The 22,106-nt window shown below is 46.9% G+C and overlaps 1 protein-coding gene across 3 annotated transcripts in view; it reads right to left on the bottom strand.

The window, feature by feature from the left end:
* The window catches only part of PLPP4 (phospholipid phosphatase 4), a 128,599-nt gene that overhangs the window by 4,945 nt on the left and 101,548 nt on the right, over positions 1-22,106 (bottom strand). For all 3 annotated transcript variants that reach the window (XM_045439144.1, XM_045439142.1, XM_045439143.1), the window contains one exon: positions 6,460-6,630. In XM_045439144.1, the coding sequence (XP_045295100.1) occupies positions 6,505-6,630 (126 nt within the window). In that variant the 3' untranslated portion in view covers positions 6,460-6,504. The remainder of the gene's footprint in view (positions 1-6,459; positions 6,631-22,106) is intronic.

Below are 22,106 nucleotides of genomic sequence, written 5' to 3'. Positions count from 1 at the left end.
ATTTGGACACAAAGACAGACACACAGAAGGGAAGAGACTGTGAAGAAACACAAGGAAAACACTGGGGGCACAGATTGGAATTACGCTGCCATAAGCCAAGGTGCATCTGGGGCTACCAGAAGCTGGAAGAGGGGAAGGGTCTTACCCTACTGGTCTCAACGGGAGTGTGGCCCTTCTCACACCTTGACTTTGGACTTCTAGCCTCCAGAAAGAACTGTGAGACACTTTCTACTGTTCTTAAGCCACTCAGTTTATGGCACTTTGTTACAAGAGTCCTAGGAAACTAACACAAATAACCACCATGTGCCATGCCAACGAAAGAGACAAAAATCTCTGCCGTCATGGAGATTAGACTCTAGTGCAGAGTTCACAAACTAGGGCAACTATTTAGTTATATATTGTCCATAGCTGCTTCCACACTGCTACAGCCAAATCCAGGAGCTGGGACAGAGAGTGTATGGCCTACTTAAAGCCTAAGATATTTACTATCTGACCCTTTACAGAACAAGTCTGCAGACTTCTGTTCTAGTGGATAAGGACAGACAATAATCAATACATAATAAACTACTTAGTTCATCCGGCAGTGATAAATGAGCAAGATGAGAGCGCTAGGAAGCTCGGAGGAAGGGCTGCCAAATCACCAGAGTGACCATCACAAGACGTCCTCAGCCAGAATATAATGCTTGAGTCAAGGTCAGGAGGGGGAAGGGAACAAGCCACATCTACAGAGGAAGTCGGATTCTAGAAATATTTTGAACACAGAGCCCAGGAGAGAAACCAGAGACAATGAGAGAAAGCAGAGGGGGGAAGAATTCCTTGGAGTGAAGTAAAGCAAGGTTATCAGTGAGCCTTTTTGAGCAGCCACCATCCATCTTCCCTGGGACCTGAGCAACAGGGGAAGGCCAGGGCTAACCTGGAGGCCCTGACTCACGCTCCCTTTGGCCCGGCCCAAACACTGTCCAGTGGGTTCTGATGGGAGGGAGCAGGGTGACTTGGGGCTGCAGACTGCCCAGCCCTCCTATGGGGCAGCTAGGGTAGGAAGACAGAGATGGGCAGACTCATAAGCCATTGAGGATTGGAGGCTCCCAGACCCCGACCAACGTTCGGCAGCTGATGAGGAGCGTAAATGCAGACCCCACTACAGAGGGCAGCCGACAGTGGAGGGAAAAGGAGCTGAGATCAGTTCACTCCAGACCAAGGATATCCATGGGAGAGTATCAGTGCTTCTGTCCCGTGGAAGGCCGGTGGGGTTCTGGTAGGAATAGTAATATAGTTCCAAGGGGTCCTTTTCAAGTCACTTTGCTCAGAGACTGCTTCTGACAGCCCAAGGAAACAAATGGTTAAGAGCGTGTATCCCTCAACTATGTGTATGTGGGGGATGGGGGCAGAGGTAGCAGCCTCTGCCTCACTTTTTAGTGTGACACCTGAATAGTCCAGCAAAATGCCCCCCACCTCCCAACCACCTCATCTTCACATCTAATAATCTCAAGTCTGGTAACTACACAAAAATTCATTTCAAATCACAGACGCTTCACAGCCCAGTAAGGGAAATGTCGTGAAGGCAGTGGCAGCCATCTTGAAAACTTCAGCCCGCTCAAATATGGCATCTGTGACTGACAAGGATGCTTTCTAACTTGGGCTGGTTGGGAATGAAGGACCCTTTCTCCCCTGGAAACCCATTTTCCTGTATTGCATTCAGAGGGAGATGCTCCTTCTTAGAATGAAACACCATACAAGTAAGCAGGGCTGCTGAGAATGACATTACAACTAAAGAAACCAGTGTCGGTTGGAAGGTTACCCCCAAAGGTGGAGCCACATAAGGAAAGCCTGGATCCAGATACAGGAATTTGAGGGCAGCGTATTATGCCCATTCACATAACAAACTATAATTCCTGCCACTCCCAGCTGTAACACTTCACTGACTAGAAAACATGAACACACAACACTATGAGTTGAGGCAGAAGGAAGTTCAGTAAGATGCTCTTCTCCTTCTTTATATTTTTTTCCACATATATTTTTCTTAGCATGGGAATTCCATAAATTTTAACTCTGGAAAACACATGACTAATCACAAAGGTAAACCTCTTTACGAGGTGCTGGGTTTTATAGTTAGCATCACCCACAAAACTCTAGCTTCCAGTTGACCTAGAAGCCAGCATGTCACAAAATATGGAGAACTTCAGCCACACACAGATTTGCTACCCATCTAGCTGGTTTTATTTCTGAAAAAGTCCTGCTAAATGTTTCACGTGCCCCTTCCTGCCATGGCCCGTGTCCTCCATTTTCTTCACTTAATAAAACAACGGGCTGGTATATTTAGAGTGCAGCTGGGAAGACGGAAAAGACAAGAAGGGTGTTGACAACAGAAAACAACAATGATGATGAAAAGAGTAAGGCATTTGGGATTATGAGCTATATTGGATAAGAATATGTAATTGAGTAACTGGACGTACTTCTCCATTAGGCACGGTTGTATAAATCAAAATTGAAATGGACTCGTAAAAATCTCATAATACTAATGTTGTTAACTAAAGTCTATAATGAGAGAAATTCGTGTTTTGCTGATGCCTATGGGGCTCCATGTGAATTCTCATCATAATGGACGGCCCCTGCCCATGGTCACTGGGCAGGCTCAGTCTGTGAAGAAAAACAACAACCTATTTATCTCCATCAGGAATCCTGCCTCAAACAGCCACCTCCACACTGTCTATCCCTTCTCCAAGCTGGAAACCTTGGAGGCCTCCTTGATTACTCCCTTAATAAGTGAGTGTTTACTGAATAAAATTTCCCACTCATTGAACACTGCTACTTTATTTTTTAGAGAGACAGAGCGGGGAGAGAGAGTGTGTGTGAGAGGAGGAGAAAGACAGAGGGAGGGAGGGAGAGAGAGAGAGAGAGAGAGAGAGAGAGAGAGAGAGAGAGAGAGAATGGATCTTAAGCAGGCTCCACCCTCAGCATGGAGCCTGAGTTGGATGCTCAACTGACTGAGTCATGCAGGTACCTCGAACACTACTGCTTCTTAACATATAATAAGGGGGAAAAGGGGGGGGGCTGAGGTACACTGTAGATCAGGGGTTCTCGACCTCAGCAACAGCCATCTGGGGCTGGATAGGTCTTTGTTGTGAGGAAGACATGATCTCGTACATTGTAAGATGTTTAGTAGCATCCCTGGCCTCTCCCCACTAGGTGCCAGGAGCAATCACCATTACCACCACCCCCAGCTGTACAAACCAAAAAGAAACTTCCACACATTGCTAAGTGTTCCCTGGGAGGTACAGCAGTCAGCCCTCTGTTGAGACCACTGGTGTAGACAGTGACAGATGGCCTCATAAAGGGGAGTTCAGGTAAAATGAACCGGACTTGTTTCAGAGCCCATTAAAGAATCCAAGGAAGGGCACAGTCCTCTCCTGGCTAATTCTAGGGGTAGAAGTTGAACAGATGATGGCACAGGTGAACTGCTACTTGACCCACAGCAATGACCTGTACCAATGGACATCGAAGTACCATGTACATTCAGTTTTGCCTGAATGTCATGGAGGTCTACCATGACAGTTTGGCTTGCCCCTCAGGTGTGGCCCTAAATGTCGTGGAACGTAAATTCTATTGCTTCACTTGCCCATCAGCCCACAGAGCATGAATATCCTCCTTCTACTGCTCCAAGTTCCTCTGTATGCCAGGTGGATGAGATGGGTCTGAAGCCCTGATGCACCAGCTGCCTCATGAGTCCACCACTGTGACAAAGCCTAGGACTGTGAGTCTTCATCCTTCCATGACGCACCAGCCATACCAAGGTCATGAGGACCAAAACTATTTCAGAGAGGCCAACCTCACGTCTTCGGCTTTCAGGACAAGATTGCTACATGAAGGCTCTTCCTGCCTTCCAAGATGAAGCAGCGGTCTATTCCATTGTGAAACCCTTAATCGTTTCTCAAATCCAAAGTGACTGAATAAACGTGCAAGCCAAGGGTTCATAGCTTACAAATAGACCACGTTTCCTTCCAGACACAACCAGGCCTGACCCTGCTTAGCTTCCGAGATCAGACGAGATCGGGCACATTCCAAAGGATATAAAAATGCTGACTCAAAGGGGCACACGCACCCCAATGTTTATAGCAGCACTATCAACAATAGCCAAATTATGGAATGAGCCCAAATGGCCATCAACTGATGAATGGATAAAGAAGATGCAGTGTGTGTGTGTGTGTGTGTGTGTGTGTGTGTGTGTGTGTGTAGATACACATACACACAATGGAATACTACTCAGTGATGAAAAAGAATGAAATCTTGCCATTTACAACAACGTGGATAGAACTAGTATGTATTATGCTAAGCGAAATAAGTCAGTCCGAGAAAGATAAATATCATTTGTGGGATTTAAGAAACATGCCAGATGAATATAGGGGAAGAAAAGGAAAAATAAGAAAAACAGAGAGGGAGGCAAGCCATTAGACACTCTTAAATACAGAGAACAAACAGCATTGCTGGAAGGGTGTTGGCTGGGGGGATGGGCTAAATGGGTGATGACCATTAAGGAGGGCACTTGTTGGGATGAGTACTGGGTGTTACATGGTAAGTGATGAATCACTAAATTCTATTCCTGAAACCATTATTATGCTATATGTTAACTAACTTTGATTTAAATTTTAAAAGAAATAGACCATGTTCCCAAAATACATCTGCCTCTAAATCACTTGTTTGGGCAACACAACATATCCTTCTTTAGAAACAATGCACGAAGAGACAACAATACCAATTTGCATTTGTGTAATATGTTTTCACTTACAAAGTACATTCAGATCCATTATTTCATTCAGTCTGTGAAATAGCATGTGAAATATTTGGGGGTTATCGTTTCCAAGTTCAGAAGAAGAAACTTCAGTTTGCAAGGGATATAAATGAAAAGCAGTCCATAAGACACCATCCAGGCCATGATGTTCTTGACCCACAAGGACCCTGGGGAAATGCCCTCATCATCTGGACAACAATGATTCTGTTGGAAAATATTCCCGGGCGCCGTGGGCATGCCCTTCTGCTGTTGACTCAGCGATTCTCTCTCTCTGCTTCCCTTCCATGATGTAGCTTTGTGCTATCCAGAACTTCATCCAAGTCATCGATAAAAGTAGACCACAAGGGAGGGCGCAGGACCCAGCATTATGGCTTCGAGTGGCTTCCCCATCAGGAGGGCCTCAAGACCCTGAACTGCACTTGATGCATCTACCTGTCCAGACCATGCATCAGCCTCTATTTCCCCTACACTCTTCACTCCCAGCTCCAAGCTGCTGCTAGAGGCTCATGAAGCCCAGAGTGCGAGCTCTAGGAGGGTGGTGGGTGGAGTTGAGGTTGGGAAAGGAGCAAGAGAATCCAGAGAAGATGTCCATTTAGGAGCCCCCCTCACCTCTGGCCTCTTCTGCTGCCTCAGGGCCACTGGAATGAATAGCTAGGATGAGGTGAGGAGGGCACAGAACCACAGGCAGCAGAGACAGAAAAGGAGGAGGAGGGGAACCGCCTGGTGGCAGCAGGAACCAGGCAAGAAGAGGAGGGACAAGCCCCAGGCGGATCGTGGAAAGCCATACATACGGATGGGGAATCTGGTTTGGGGCACATATAATTCAGTTTGCTTAAAGCTGCCACACTGGCGCTCCTCCCCAAAGCTCCTCAGACTTCATCAGAAACAACAGACTTGCATGCTAATGCAGACTCCTGGCCACCACTCCAGACCTACCCCCGGAGTCGGCCTCCCAACCGAGGGTGGCCTGCTCCAGGTGATGTGAGGATTGCCCGGCAGGAAACACGGCCCTAGATCCTGCGCTCCTGGCCACCCCACGTCCTCTGGACATCACCTCTGTGTCTGCTCCCTGTTTGCTGTGGCAGGTGCAGGCTGTGAGCTGCAGCTTATCTGTAGGAGGAGACGGCGTGGTTTAGTCTTATTCCAGTCTCTCACTTGTTTTGTGTTATTTTCACTCTTCTCGGGTATTTCAGGAGTCATATGTATAGGTAAGCTTCACCACAGCCTTGGAGCAGCTGCTCAGAACGTGGCTGGCACGGATGCCCGGGCTGGACACATCTTTTGGAAGTGTCTCTGTGGTGAGAAATATGTCCTTGCGTGACAGATGTGAGATGTGACGGGAGCCCCAAATCACCTGGCACTAAGTCTGCAGGCTGAGGCAAGTGATCTGGCAGGGAAATCACAGTTGGGTCTGAGGCCACGGGTCTGCCGTCCCGGCAGGACCTGAGCACGGAGGAGATGGTGGGGCTCCGAGTCATACCCAGCAAGGGCAGTATGAAGGTCAGAGCTCCCTTGAACAGGCGTGTTTTCTTTAAAACTGCAGCTCCTGTTATTTCAGCCTCCTCTGGTCTGATGGTGGAAGCTTGGCTCTCCCTGAATAGGTGCCTTGCTATACCCATCCCTGCAGGACGGTGTCAGACAACCATGGGGACGGGCCCCGGGCAGGGACTCACCTTGCCAGTGATGCTTGTAGTCACACATGCGGGACAGGGCAATCATCATGGCGCAGTATAGGGGCAAGATGGCGGCACAGAGCCGCCAGCTCTTCCCCCGCCCACTCTCAGTGAAGCAGTGCAGCTTGCCAGCCAAGTAGAACGTCGTGAAGCCAAGGCCAGAAAAGGCAACTGCCAAAGAGAAACAGCAGGTGTTACTCCAGCAGGCGGTAACGGTGGCAGGGACACGGCACACACCGGGCATCCTATGTACCATCTTGCGCGCCCCAGGGCCAAGGCATGCTGGCACCAGGCACCATCTAGGCAATCTGTGCTCTCGCTAGAACCACGCTGGTATGAAACTTTTAACAATCAGAATGGCTTTCCAGGCTTGCGTGTGATCAAAATCTTTTCCTTTTCTTTCTCTCTCTCTTTCTTTTTCTTTTCTTTCTTTCTTTCTTTCTTTCTTTCTTTCTTTCTTTCTTTCTTTCTTTCTTTCTCTTCCTCTCACTCAACAATGATTTAATGGGCATCTACTGTGTGCTAGATGAGCACTACTCTAGGTGGGGGAACAACAAAGCGCATCAGATCCTTTCTCCGTGTCAAGGGGCTCACGGTCTGGTTGAAAGACATAGCCAGGTTAAGAGAGAATTTTAATATAGTGCGTTGAGTTCCATAAGGAAAACATGGTGCATGGAACACAAGACCGTGATGGCTGCTTAGATCGGAAGGGTGAGGAAAAGGAAGGGATCTGGGGCTTGGTGGCGTTCACGGAGATGGAGCTGCGTGGGATGCGTCTGATGGAGAAGACGGCGATGAGAAATGCCTTGTTTTCGTCTAGAAATTAGGGTTATTGATACTTAGAATTGCAAAGACCACTCCTGACTATGCCAAGTCCATGGTCAAAAGCGTGGAGGTCGGGTGTGGCATATATAATGCCCAAACTTTTCATCCAGTCAGGTTTAAAACACAGTTGGAACTCAGTGAGGTTTAGAGGGGGTCTTCTGTGGGTTTACAAGAATGGCCCTCACCCCCTGGCTGTTCATGGAGTCACCTGAAAAACTTAGGAAGCTTTACAAAATACCGGTGGCCAGGTCTTGCTGCCAGATATCCTGTTGGTGATGGTCTACTGGTCTGGAGCATGTGTATGAGTGTGAGTGTGCAAGAGTGCATGTGTAGGTGGGAGTGTATGCATATATATGAGTGTGTACGTATAGGTGCTGTGTGTGAGGATGTATGTACATATGTGTGTATGTATTAGTGTGTGCGTATATGTGAATCGTGTGAATATGTGAGTGTGTATAAGTGTGTGAGTGTATACAAACGTATATGTGTATATGTACGAGGGTGTATGTGTGCACATGTGCAACTGTGTGTGTGTGTGTGTGTGTTGTAAGTGTGTGCATGCCAGTAGGTGTATGTGTATATTGAGTGTGTGTGTATGTATGTGTGTATATGTGAATGTGAGTGTGTATGTATGTATACGTATGAGTATGTGTGTGAGTAAACGTGAGTGTGGGAGTGTGTACGTGCATACTCCCCAAGTCATTCTAACGTCAGCCAGGATTGTGCTTAGGGCACTATCGTGGAAGCCGCAGCCCCTGCCTTCTCCAGACACCAGCCTAATCAAAACGTTCCTCTTGCTGGGACAATGTTCCTGGGGGGCAGAGCTCCTTGGTAACTAGCCCACCCAGGGACTTGGAAAACCGGGACTTGCAAACACTCCGGATGCCAGAATGCCGGTGACTTTGAGAGACTGCCTGAAGCCCGAGCAGAAGCCTCAGCATCCCTGAGTTTGTTACGGATGCAGAACGTCAGGCCTGCCCAGACCCGCTGAGCCAGACTCTGCGTTTTGTAAGGTCCGTAAGTGACCTACGTGTACCCTCAAGTCTGAGAAGGCCTGGCCTGAAACACAGTCATCCTCTTTATAACACATCTCTAAGAGTCATACAAGAATATGGAGAGATCTAGAAGATATTCTGGTCGAGTTATTCATAATTATAGAAAAGGAGAAGGTGATGAACACAGAAGCACAGATAAGCAAACCGACATACCTCCACTCAGTGGACTACGATGCACCCAGGAAATCACAGCCCTAATACAGCACCACAGACGACACTTACGGTACATTAAATGACAAAAGCAGGACCTCAAATTGTGGGTTCAAGATAATCACGTAAAAATAAATGAGCGGCAAATTATCTCTGATAATAATGTGTCTTCTTAAAAGGGATCCCCCAGGTACGAACGCAAGCCTATGCCAAAGCAGAATGTTTTCAACCAAATTAAAGAAGGGAAGAGGGTTCCCCCCCACCCCGCTTTTAAACATAATATTAAATCAGGTTTATCTCAGGAATAAAAATGAAGCACTTAAACATTTCTGAATAATTATCAGCACTTAAATAAACAACAAAGCAGTGCCAATACATACTGAATATTCTGTTTGAAATAAGAATACATAAGGGGCTTCATTGTCCAGGCCTGTTCTACATTTTTGCTAGGGTGGAAGGTTTTTAAGTGATTCATGGGCATTCCAAGGGGGCCCCATTTGGCTGCCATCCTCGCAAGCACAATGGGTTCTTAATTTCCTGTCCTTACCCACACTGCTGTTTCTTCTATTCATTTATACTCTCCCCTGAGGTCCCAGAGTAGGAGGGAGATGCTGGACAGTTGTCTCTGGTGGGTACTGGCCTCATCCTGAATTCTTACAGGCGAGTAATGGACTTCATTCAAACCAACAGTGTAGCAAGTCTATCTGGCTGATTATACTGAGCGCGGGAGCCTAAAAGAACTGCCCTGGGGCTGTGTGAAGTTATGGATGAGAGTCTCCAAGATTTCAATCAGACAGGCAGCTCTACGTGTTGCCAAACTGGCATCTCTTGGGAAAAGAAACGAAAAACAAAAAAGTCAACGAGTACGAGGGGAATGATGAGCAGGAGTTTGTATGTGTCCCCATAAAAAAATTGGTTTGCAGACTTTACGACGGACATGTCCCAGCTCAGGCAGCCAATGCTCGAGGCACAAGATGGGCAAGGGAAGGGGCTGCTGAAAACCGTCCAAGGTCAAGAACTGGGGTGGGTGGCTCTAGGCCAGACCCTCAGCCTACACTGGATCACCTCCTTGTCGCCCAGGAACTCAAATTTGGCCAGCTTCAGCAGTGGTGGGCTGGGACCCAGTCTTCAGCAGGCAGGTAAAATGACCTCTGTCCCATGTCATGGGACTCATGCTACAGCCCTCAGGAGTGCTGGAGTGTCTGCTTCTCTGAAAAGGAGCAGCAATTCCAAGGCATATCTTTAAAGGCTGGGCTCCACAGTCTAGATCCTTGGCCACCCAGCAGCCTCTGCTTTTCTTCCACACATCCTACTAGGCCTTTGGGCAGTATCTTTTTTTTTTTAATTAAAAAAATTTTTTTTAACGTTTATTTATTTTTGAGAAACAGAGAGACAGAGTGCAAGTGAGGGAGGGGCCCAGAGAGAGGGAGACACAGAATCCGAAGCAGGCTCCAGGCTCCGAGCTGCCAGCACAGAGCCTGACGCGGGGCTTGAACTCATGAACTGTGAGATCATGACCTGAGTCGATGTTGGATGCTTAACCGACTGAGCCACCCAGGCGCCCCCGGGCAGTATTTTTAAAGCAGTGCTGTGTGCCATTGCTTTGCTAGGTGACATGACAAGCTCCAATTTCATGCTAAACCTTATGCTTGTCGCTTTCTCAGTGACATTTATACAGTGGTTGAGCCAGCAGAACGTCCTTTGGCAGAGAGCTTCTGGGGCTCTGCCTTGTGGCCAGGGAGGCCCATCTGAACCACGGACACTATGGCCACTTTGCATTCCTGCTTTTCCAAAAGCTGTCTGAATAAGAACCAGGTTCTGCGAAATCACACCGAACTCATGTGATCCCACATTTTGTTCTGCTACTGCCTCCTATGAGGCTGGGGGTTTGTGATGAGAATGTAATCTTCCGGGAGCCTTCCAGCCCTGAGATCCTGGGGCTCCCCAAGGCTCAGATTCAATTTGACTGGGAGAAAAACAAAACAGGGAAGTTTTTAAAGAAATGCTTTCCAAGGCTAGCCAAGCAACCAACACCCTATTCTCTCAAAGAAACGTGCACTTTTGAGACACTGCAGGGCTGGACAGCCTTTCGTGCTCATGTGGAACAGGTGACACCCTGTGCATTCTGTCTGCCCCTCCCCTTGGACATCGCCCCCATTTCTAGCATGATTAAGGAATGGAGCTGAGAACAGAGCTTTCAAGGCTGTGGACATTTCAGAAGATGACCATCATAGAATAGGGTAAATGCGTTCATATTTTGCTAACATTATGGACAACAGAAATATGATCAGAACACTCCCAAGCCAGTGGGCAAGGGGATACTGAGACTCTACCTGTCCTTGGGGGCTCTGAATTGATTCACTTTCCAAAGTCTGAAACACACACACACACACACACACACACACACACACACACACAGCAATCTATGGGATAGAGCATACACCCCTTGCTTTCAGAGCCCGTGGCGGGTTTTCTTAGCTGGAAATAGTCGATTGTAAATATTTATATGTTGATCTGGCTGTGAAAAGCAAAGATGTTCTTGGAGCCTCCAAACTAGGAAGCAGATGAAAGAGGATGATTTCCCAACCCTGTTTCTGGCACTTTCAATGCTCGCTTGGCTGTGGTCAATGAGAGGAGATAAGCAAAGCATCACAATACAAGCTGCCGGTCCAGGATGTGACGCGAGGCACATCCCCTGAACAGGGCTCTCTGCCTGCCTGGTGATTTTGAAAAGGAGTCACTGATTCTTCTTCCAGGCTACACAGGTGAATTGCCATAGGTTTATGAGTCTCCCTTTGCAAAGAAAGTTCTATTTATTTAGCTAGCTTAGATGAAATAATGTGGCTTGCCTTTCCTCCCCAGTTGACTTTTAAACCAAGTGGAAGACCTTTGGACCCCAATGATCGCAAGAAATAAAACTGGCACCCAAAAAAAAAGAAAAATCTTTCAAAATAAATGAGATAAGAAGCAAGGGGACAGATCCTGCTTTTCATGTTGTGCTTTCCATTTGTGCCCTTTTTAATAAATTTCTCCCAAACTGATCATTCCTGGCACCAAAAATGGAATTGCACCCTGATGAGGTCATCTGTACAAATTTTCCATTTTATGATGCTCAAAGTGTTAGTATTTTCTTCTTCTTCAAGAGAGAAGGGCAAGACCAGGTGGCTGAATAAATCTTAATACTGAAAGGTGCTCTGAGGAGAATGTATCCCTACAAGACCATCTCTACAGGACCATCCTACAAGACCACCCAAAAGCAGCACGTGGGAACAAACCTGCACACTCCTTACAAGCAGGACAGTGCAGCTGGCAGAGATCTGGGTTCTCACCGTGGCTCTGCCGTTAACTGAATACACGAGCCTGGGCAAGTCACTTTCCCTCTCTGGGCCTCGGTTTGCTCTGTAAAATGAGAGACTGAACCACAGGGGCCACCAGGTCAGAGAGGAAACATGAGTAAAGTAGTTGGATATTAGAGGTGACTTTGTGCAGCAGAAAACCTTCCTGGTCTGTTTTTTATTATTCCACTGTTGCTAATACTCAGATAGGAAACACTTCACTCTCTGAAAAAATCAACGGCTCATTGTGATGGTGAATGCCAACTAACACCTGGCCTCACTATTGAGCGACAATTGGGAGTGGGGAGGACTGGAGAAAACGGGAGAACACCTGCCTGTTTAGAGATGCAGCCTTCCCTGTACAGCAGCCGGTGTCTGCCACGTAGAGACGTGGGCTCTGTGTTCCTAGAAGTTTCGATCTTCTAGCACAGGAGGGAAATCCCGAAGTTGACGGTAAATATCTCCATTTTAAAATATGAACAACTCATCAAAAATTACGACGGTGCAGACCAAGCGAGCCTGGTGGGTGGGCCAACAGGGCAGGATCCACAGACTACTGGTCTGATGGCTCACCTGACCGCTGCCTTCCAGTACCAGCGGTCTACTGTTAAATGACCCTCTAAGCCTGAGCTGAAAACTACAAGTCAACTTGTCCCTGCTCCCCACACCACAGCAAAGAAGCACTTGAGTTTGCGATGACTTTTATTTTTTTTTTAACGTTTATTTATTTTTGAGACAGGGAGAGATAGAGCATGAACGGGGGAGGGTCAGAGAGAGAGGGAGACACAGAATCTGAAACAGGCTCCAGGCTCTGAGCTGTCAGCACAGAGCCCGATGCGAGGCTCGAACTCACAAACCCCGAGATCATGACCTGAGCCGAAGTCGGACGCTTAACCGACTGAGCCACCCAGGCGCCCCGCGATGATTTTCGTTTAAACCAACAGCAACACCATTTTAAACTAGGCAGGGGATTTAGGGACTAGACAATCCATTCAACAGCAGGGACTACAGACAGTCCCCGACTTACAATGGTTCAACTTATATTTTTTGACTTTATAATGGTGGGAAAGAGATATGCATTCAGTAGAAACCGTACTTTGATTTTTCAACGTTGTCCTTTCCCCATGTTTGTGACATGCGATACGACCTTCCCTCGTGATGCTCAGCTGCCCGGTCAGCCCCGCGCTCCCCAGAGCAAGCAACCGGCACACGGCCATCCTGTTCTTCACTTTCAGTGCAGTGTTCAACAAATCCCGGGAGATATTCAACACTTGATTACAAAATACGCTTTGTGTTAGATGATTTTGTCCAGCTGTAGACTAATATAAGTGTTCTGAGCACATTCAAGGGGAGTGGAGCCGGTGGGCGGGGGGGGGGGGGGGTCTAGGCTAAGCTATGAGGTTTTAGTAGGTCAGGTGCATTCAGTGCATTTTCAACTTAATGGTATTTTCAACTTACCACGGGTTTATCGCGACATAACCCCATCATAAGTTAAGGAAAGGCTGTATTGTGTGCTGTTGAAGAGTGCGGGCTTTTGAGGCAAACCCATGTGGTGTTCAGCTCTGCCACTTAACTCCCATAGAAGCTCACCTCTTGGGGTCTCCGGTTCCTTATTTGTGCGATAGGATTTGCAGCACTTGACTTACAAAGTGATCTTGCAAGTCAGTTAACGAGGAACTGTAAAATGCTTAGTGTAGCACCGGCCGCCAAGCGATCTCCTGCCTAAGCCTGCTGGCTACAGCAGCAGCTGCTGTGCATTGCCTTGCACAGGAATGGTCCATTCTGCAAGAGAAGCCTTCCCCAAGTCTACTTTGTCATCTGCAGCTCTTTAGTTATATAACTGCATGCTTGCTTGGAGAGAATTCTGGGGCTAGGTATTCAGGCTGTTACAATTCTGCAGCCTCCAAGGCTCTCAGAGGAGATAAAATGATCTTAGCTGGTAAAATGAACAAACCTGAAGACTCAGTGAGATGCGTCAGTGGATATATCTTTCTGATCCCACTTTGAGGAATGCCTGAAGCTCTCAGATGAGAGGATCGCAGAGCCAGGAGGCCATGCCCCCATGCTAAGTGACCCATCATGTAGCTTTTTTCCTAGGATTCCACAGTAACAAGCTTCACTGTGTTCGAATCTACTCTAATGTCCCTGTGGCCCCAACCCCTTAATGTGACTAGTTTCTCATTCATAGTTTCAATTTCATAGTTTCTCAATTTACAGTTCAGCCTAGCCAAGATGCCTGCTCTGTTTTCTATTTTAGGACAAGTGAGATTCATTAATATTCTAAGCTACTGGTTAAGACAGTTTACTTAAAAAAAGAAGAAGAAAGAAGATCACCACAAATCTTTGTGAGAATGTGGATCCACAGGGCATCTGTAGCCTCAAACCATTCCGCAGAGTTTAAGGAACGACAGCTATTTATTTCGCCAGATGATCATTCGCGTCTGATTTAACAACCCAACCGGAGTTACAATTTCAAGGGTCAATTTTGATGAAAACCACAGAAGAGACTCAGTGCACACTGTGATTTTTAAAACAGCCTGCCTCTCCCCAGTTCAGGAGCAACTGAGATTACTCTGCTCTGATGCAGGAGGCAACAAAAAAGTCTATTTTTGCTGGAAGAAAGAGAACTCTCAAAATCCCTGAAATCTTTTGAATCTTACATCAATCAACGGTTCTTCTAAAATTTCTTTTAAGAACAAGAGTTCATCATGACAAATATAATTCAACAGAGTCTCAAAAGTATTAATTAGCTCAACTAGATGACTTAAGTGAAAAGACTTAGGTCCTGATTTATCTTAGGAAGCATCTATACATAAGTGCTTTGCTTTGCTTTTATAACCCGGTAGACATAGATCCCACTAGACCATGACCTCCATGAGGGCAGGACTTACAATACCTTCTTCACCCTCATATCTGTATACTCTTACAAACTGACTGGCCCCAATAGACATGTGCTGAATGAAGAAAGTACTGAGCCCAAAGGTATGTTATTGCCATCCATTCCTTCATTAACTCTCTCAACGCATATTTATTAATGGCCTCTCGGATCCAGGGACTTTGCTGGACCATAGCGATAGGAACATGCATAAGACCCCGTTCTTGCCCTGGAGAAGTTTTATTTCTGAGAGGAAAACTGGGAAAAACAAGGGAAGCTCCAAGGAGGAGACAGAACTGGAGCCTGGAGGACAGATAGAAGGAAGGGGCTGTAAAAACCACCTCAGTTATCTGCAATCCAGGGCTTAAAGTCACTCAACCCTGTGGTAGAACTGTCTGTGACTAGGCAGGACCACAGTGCCTGTCAGCCTCAGACAGAATTGCTTACTCTCGCACCATCAGCCTTGAGACTTAACAAGAATTAGTGTGCTGATGAGAAACTGAAAGCTGTCTGTTAGACCAGAGGAGACTGGGTAGACCCTAACCACCTTGCGGAAGGTAGGCTGAGCCTGGGACTGTTGAAGCCAACACCACTGGACTGCTCCAGAGGGATGGAGAAAACCATCTTGACCCGCTGTAGGGAGCCAGGTGGCCAAGCGGACCTGAGACTCCAGAAATATGAAATTAACTGAGAACCTATAGCAGATCAGAGATGGAGTTAGGATCTAATAAACGCAGGTGAGAAGGGCTCAGTAGCACAGCCGGGTGGACCTAGATGGGCATTCTGACCCCACCACCTCCTATGTGTGTGATCTAGGACAAGGTGCTTAACTTCTAAAACTCAGGCTTGCCATCTAGAAAATGGACATGCCAGCAGCTGTCCAATAGAGTGATTGGGAGAACTAATGATAGAGTGTCCATGATACGTTGGGCAAAGTGCCCGGCGTGCATTAGGCCGTCGATGATGGTCTGATCCCTTTTACCCTCCCTCTCCTTTCCTACTTAACGCTCTTCTCGAAATGCTGCTGCCTCCCCCCAAAGTGAATCTGAAAGTGTGGAGGAGGAAATGAAACAGACACACGTGCAAAGATAACAAAGATGCAAACTCAGTGGTTCCACGAACAGGATGATGTCTGATCCATTGCCATTATATGCCCCACACCAAGAATAGCTCCAGACAAGTCACGGTTGCTCAATAAATACACGTGAATGAACAAATTAATGAAAGGAAGAAACGGTGGTGTTATGGAAGCTAGACCAGATGATGTATATTCTCGGGGGCGCTATGGGAACGCAATGATGAGCATCCCTTTTCTGCCTAGCTAATTCCTACTCACTCACGTCTCAGTTTAAATGTCACTTCCTCAGAGGCCCTCCCTAGCCCCACCAGCAGGTGTAACAGGCTCTTACTGTACCTTGTACCTGTCCTTCATAACACTTAACCCAATACGCTTATTCTTGTGACTGTTTAGCATCTATCTCCCTTCTACTAGATCCTAAGCTTTATGGGGACAGAGGCTGTGTTCCCCACACCTGCACTCACCAGATGTTCAACAAATGTGCATAGTGAATGAATGGCTGAAGATCTGATAAGCAGGGAAGGTTTCACAAAGAAGGGAGGGATGCACCCACTGACAGAAGGGGTAGAGTCAGGCACTGGCTCAGAAAAACATATGGGGTGGAGATGAGCTGGGGTGTTCATTCTTGCCACATCCCACCCTCCAGACATATCCACAGTTAGCATCCCCCCTCCCCTCAAACACACGCACGCCTGCACACACGCATGAGCGCACATGCACACTTCCTACAAGGTTCATCCTACAAGAGTGACCCCAGAATCCTCCTGGGATCTTCAGAATAGAAGCCCCTCTCTTCCCCAGGGACTGACACCCAGCCCCCAGATATCCGGGCTGGATTCCAGGGAACACCGGGAGATGCTCGCAGAGTTCTCAGATGAGGTGAAGCTATAGAAAGGGAAGCAACATGAGATTCCAAGGGTCTGAAGGATGGACAGGCAGAGTGGTGTCTCCATAAACTAGAAAAGGAAAGAGGAAGTAGTGCGGACTTGAGCAGGCACTAGGAATGTTCTATCAGAAGGACAGCAAGACGCTCAGGCGTGGGATGCCTCCATCTGCCAGGCACTGCACTAGAAGCGTTCAGTATCTGGCCTTACCTCATCCCCAGAACAACACAGAGACATAGGTAATAGGCCCATTTCATGGATGAGAAATGGAGGCTCAGCTAGGTCGAAATATTTACTGAAGGTTAAGGCAGCCCTTAGAAACAGTGAATTATTTCTAAATAGAGCAAGAAACCACAGAGTTTCTTAGCATAATTGCGGTCATGGCACTGCCTATTTGTGTCTCACACCCCTGTAGGCATGTACCTTTCAGGGTCACCATGGAAGCCCTAGGACCCAGCATGCCGCCTGGTGAGAAAAGTAACCAATACATAGTAACTGAATATGTAAATGGTAGAGACCATTTATTCACTTCACAAATGTAACTGGACTCTATTAGGTACTCTGGCAACAGGCCAAGGTCCTTGGGGATGGAAAAACATCATGGCCATGAAAGGTCATGCCCACCATCCCCTACTTCTAAGCAGGGTGATACTCAAGCTTCCTGAGCCAGACAAGATTTCCATCTCACGGTAGAAATGAGTGTGCAGCTTTGTTTGAGGCTGAGCAATGGGGAAAAGGAAAAGGAATCACAAAGCTCATAATTAGTCTGTAAAGCAAATGTCAGAGGCAGGAAAGGCAAACAGAAAAGGCAGACTGTAAGCTCCTTGCAAAACCCCAGTCTGCATCTTCAAATAGGACTCTGTTCTGGAAAAAAAAAAAAAAAAAAAAAGAAGGAAAGAAAGAAAGAAAGAAAGAATGAATGAATCAACAGCCAACTCAGGCACAATGTGCAAAAAAAATACAGAGGGAGCTCCTAAGAAACTGGCTTTGGGGGAAGAAGGTGATGGTTCTTCAGTCAGTCCCTGGAGACAAGATCCTGGGAACAGGGAAAGCATCCACAGAGGAGGATTAAGGATTTTTTAAGTGACAGAAGCCACTCTGGCTCCCCCACCCCCCACCCCACGCTGCTTGATGACCAAGTCTTGTTAGGAATCATAAATGCTAATCCTCGCCCTAGAGAGAGCTATGAGGAGTTACCACGGTGGAAGTGGTTTGCCTACCAGAGCATCCTAATCTCCAGAAGGTCTAAATCGCCAAGACAACTTTTGCTTTTTTCAGTCGTGATTATATACGCCACAATGATCTGAAACATGAAAATGAAAATACGCCCTCAAAAGGGAGAAATCACTTCTTGCCATAATACCAGTAGGGAAGCTGATAAAAACATGGGCCAGATGAAGACGAAGATAACATTTTAATGAGAAATCATTTTACTTTCCCTCCCAAGGCCTTGGCAGCACAGAAATTTGAGGGTGAAATTTCAGTAGTAACGTGCATGGTTTGACAAGCAACTAAGTAGGCAGTGGCCATGAATATGCCCAGTGCGTCCATCTGACCGGCCTCTCTGTGGGGTGCACAGGCTTCAGGGGAAGCCTCTGAAGTCTGAATGATGGCTACCGCCCAGCCACGTTCTAAGGAAGTGACCTTCTACGAGTTGTTATACCACCTGCATATGATTTGTTAGGGAAAAACAACCCTCCCAACCCGCCCCCACCACTAGCTCTGACTGGGGAGCTCAGTCCACACAGGAGGACAGCGTGTGAGACAAAAGAAAACGTACACATTGGTCTCTGCCTCTGGTTCCAAGCACATAGCCCCTAAAGCCCTTGTAAATTTCTAAGTGATAAGTACCAAGAGTGTCTTCTGTTCTATTGAGGCAACTCTGGGCGGGCTCCTGGATGGGGGCTGGTCACCAGAAAGACCAAGCCATGATTAGAACCTTGGGATTTTCAGCCCCATCTCACATTCTCCAGGGACGCTGGAAACAGAGTCAATGATCGATCATGCCTATGTAATGAAGCCTCCACAAAAATCCCCAAAGTCCAAGGTTCAGAGAGCTTCCAGGCTGGTGATCGTACGAGGAGGATGACCCCAACTCCATGGAGACAGAAGCTCCTGGGCACTGGGCGCTCCAGACCTTGCCTCATCTCTTCATCTGGCTGTTCGTCTGTAACCTCTATCATATCCTTTAATAAACTGGTAAATGTTCAGTGTTTCCTTGAGTTCTGTGAGCCGCTCTAGCAAATCAATCAAAGCCGAGGAGCAGACCACGGGACCCTCAGATTCGTGGCCAATCGGCCAGGAGCATAGCGACAACCTGGATTAGTGACTGGCATCTGAAGTTGGGTGGGGACAGTTTTGTGAGACCGAGCCCTTAACCCACGGGATCAGAGGCAATCTGCAGGTAGAATGTCAGAACTGACTTAAATCGGAGCCCCCTGGCAGAGAACTGCTTGGCTGGGGAAGACCCCCCCACATCTGGTACCAGCAGTGCTGTGAGCATGACAGCAGAGCAAGAGTGGGGACGCAGGAGGAAAGCCCTGGGTTTTGTACACACAACAGGCCCAAATGGGCTCCGCGTTAAGAGCTGCAGGCCCCGAGGGGTTTGGCTCAAATGCTGCCCCGCAGAGTGGCCATGATGGGTGCTGACCACGACCAACTGAATCTTCTCAGCCCTGCAGGAGGGGCGAGGGGAAGGCACATAGACCTCATGTGACTTCCTGTGCCCGGCGAGGGTGTTGTTCTGGTTACTAAAGAACACTGCAGCCCCTCCCAGACTCAGGGCTGAAGAAGTGACTGGGTACCGGAGGAGATGGCTTCCCAAGCTTCCCTCATGTCCTGGTTTCCCTGACAACAAGCCTCAATCATGATCCATGCTAATTTCTCACTTATACCCCTAAGGAAACTGACCATAAATATGGCAAGAGCTTCATTTATTTGATGTATGGAAAGGCTGTCTCCCCCTGTTGCTGCCCCATCCAAATCAAAAAGATTTGTTTATGTTCATACAAGAATTGTGGGTTCTTTTATTATTATTATTAAGTTAAAAAGGCCATTTAAATTCGGGGAAGCAAAAATGCTGATTTTTCATCTCCTGTGACCTTAGCAGACACTGCTAACTGATCAAGGGACTCTATCAAGAAGCCAGCTTGGGGCTCAGGATCTTCCTGAAGACACCTGTCCAAGTACCAACTCCCCCCATGCAACAAATTGAAATCCAGTAGCTGGCTTCTTTTAAGTGATTTAATCCAAGACAGCACAAAATAGAACTAAAATAGAACTCTCCCAGGTGTTACCAGGGCAGAGTGGTGTCCCCCACAGTGGTCTTTCCCATTTGCCAAACGGGGACAACAAGATCTGCCTCACCCGAGTCTCAAAACCACGAGTTTTGCAAAAGTACCTTGTAAACAGAAATTCCATGTACAAATGAAAGGGAGAATTAGAAACGCTGAGGAAACAGATGAGAAAACTCGCAGCTGGCCTCGGACCCAGATCTGTCTGCTTCTCAGCCCGACTTCGGTCTCCTTTACCGATACAGAAATAGCTAACACTTCCCAAGTCCAGGATTTTATTTCCAGCAGTGTGTCGGACTATATATCCTGACTGAAAGAACTCCATGTTGAATGAAATACAAGGACAAGGCAACAATCTTTTAAACCTATCACCGAGTTGACGCAAAGAGAAGAATTAATGAAAGCAAGGTTCCCCCAAATGCCAGGAAAGCCCGGGTCTTAGATACAACATAAGTTAGATACAGTAAAGCCAGCCTGTGTCCTGAATGTGTTCACAGAAACCTGCAGACCTCGAGCCTCTGCTCTGATGTTGCCATGAGGCACAGGGGTGAAGGGACATGGTCTCAGGCTTATGTGAGGTAGAGAACATAACAGCAGCCTCCTGGATGAACCTTAGATCTCAAAGGCTTAAGAGTAAATAAGGAGGAAAACAGTAAGACTTCCCTGTCTTCATCTTTGTGCCGTGTGGAGAGATCTCACAACTCCAACACCTCTCTCACAGATCTCTGCTGCCTAATTCATGCTCCTCATATGGTCCCCACAAAACCTGAAGTGGAGAATTGATTCTGGATGGCCCCGGAGCAGGTAGGGCTCTTTGGCAAAATTCATCCTCAACCCAGACATGAAAATATTCCCCAAAATAAAGTTCTAGGAAAAATTAAAAGCCCAGACTAAGGAAGCTCTAAACACAAAAGATTTCAGGGCCTCTGGAGGAAAAGGTGACTCATAACAACTTCAGATAATATACGGCAGAGAATATAAAATAATTATTTGCGATGTGTTTAAGGAAATTATAGGGAGGCATGAAAATAAGGACAAAGAACACGCACCATAAAAAATAATGAAGCAGATTTCTTAAGACCAAATGGAATTCTATAAATAAAAAAATAGAGTAATTGAACTTAAAAGCTCAATAGATTAAATACACATGTGAGACAACACTGAATAGAGAATCCATAAATTGGAAGACAGATTCAAAACTTTTCCAAAGCGCCATTAGAAGAGGGCAGGCAAAATATGGAGAGGTCACATGATGTGGTTAGTAAAGTCTAACCGGAGTTCCAGAGTGGAGAAGAAGACAATAGAGCAAAAGGGAGGAGAGATATTCAACCAGATAATGGCTGGAGTATCTCAGAATAGTGACAGGCACAAGCCTGAGATTTAGGGAGCCCGGTGAATCTCACACAAGATACGTGAAAGGAAACCCATGCCAACACACAGAATAATAAAACTTTGTGACACAGAAGAAAAGCAAGGGGCTAAAAGCACCCAGAAAGGAAAAACAATACTAACACAGAAGCAGCAGTAAGACTTACAACTGACTTCAAAAATGCCAGAGGCACCACAGCGAGATAACAGCAAAATGGTGCCTTCAGAGTTCCGAGAGACAGTAACTGTCAACTTGGAATTCCACTGTTGGTAAAGCCATCTTCCGAGAACGAGATCAAACGAAGAAACTTTAGAAAAATAAAAAATAGGGCATTTACCAAAAAAGAGTATCAGAGAAGGACATTTAAAGGTTCTCATTGAGGCAGAAGGTGGGCAGGCTGAGACAGAAAATCGACGGTGAGCAGAGGTGCTGGTATGCACAGGGGTTACACATGCATGGGTTGGTGGTTCTGTTGGGGGAGAGAGAAAAGGAATCAAGCTAGAGTGAAGACCAAAGATCTACCAGATAAATGAGAATCCATTTATCAGAGGGAAAACATTCAGGGTCTTCACATTCAATGTTGAGAACAGAAGTGCACCTGGGTGGCTCAGTTGGTTGAGCATCTGACTCTTGATTTCAGCTCAGGTCATGATCTCATGGTTTGTGAGATCAAGCCCCACATCAGGCTCTGGTCTGACAGAGTGGAGCCTACTTGGGATTCTCTCTCCCTCTCTCTCTCTGCCCCCCTCCTGCTCATGCTCTCTCTCTCTCAAAATAAATAAA

Source organism: Leopardus geoffroyi, chromosome D2 (genome assembly GCF_018350155.1).
Source record: "Leopardus geoffroyi isolate Oge1 chromosome D2, O.geoffroyi_Oge1_pat1.0, whole genome shotgun sequence".
Classification (NCBI taxonomy): Eukaryota; Metazoa; Chordata; class Mammalia; order Carnivora; family Felidae; genus Leopardus; species Leopardus geoffroyi.
The sequence above is the reverse complement of the archived record's forward strand: the minus strand, read 5'-3'. Positions and strand labels throughout refer to the sequence as shown.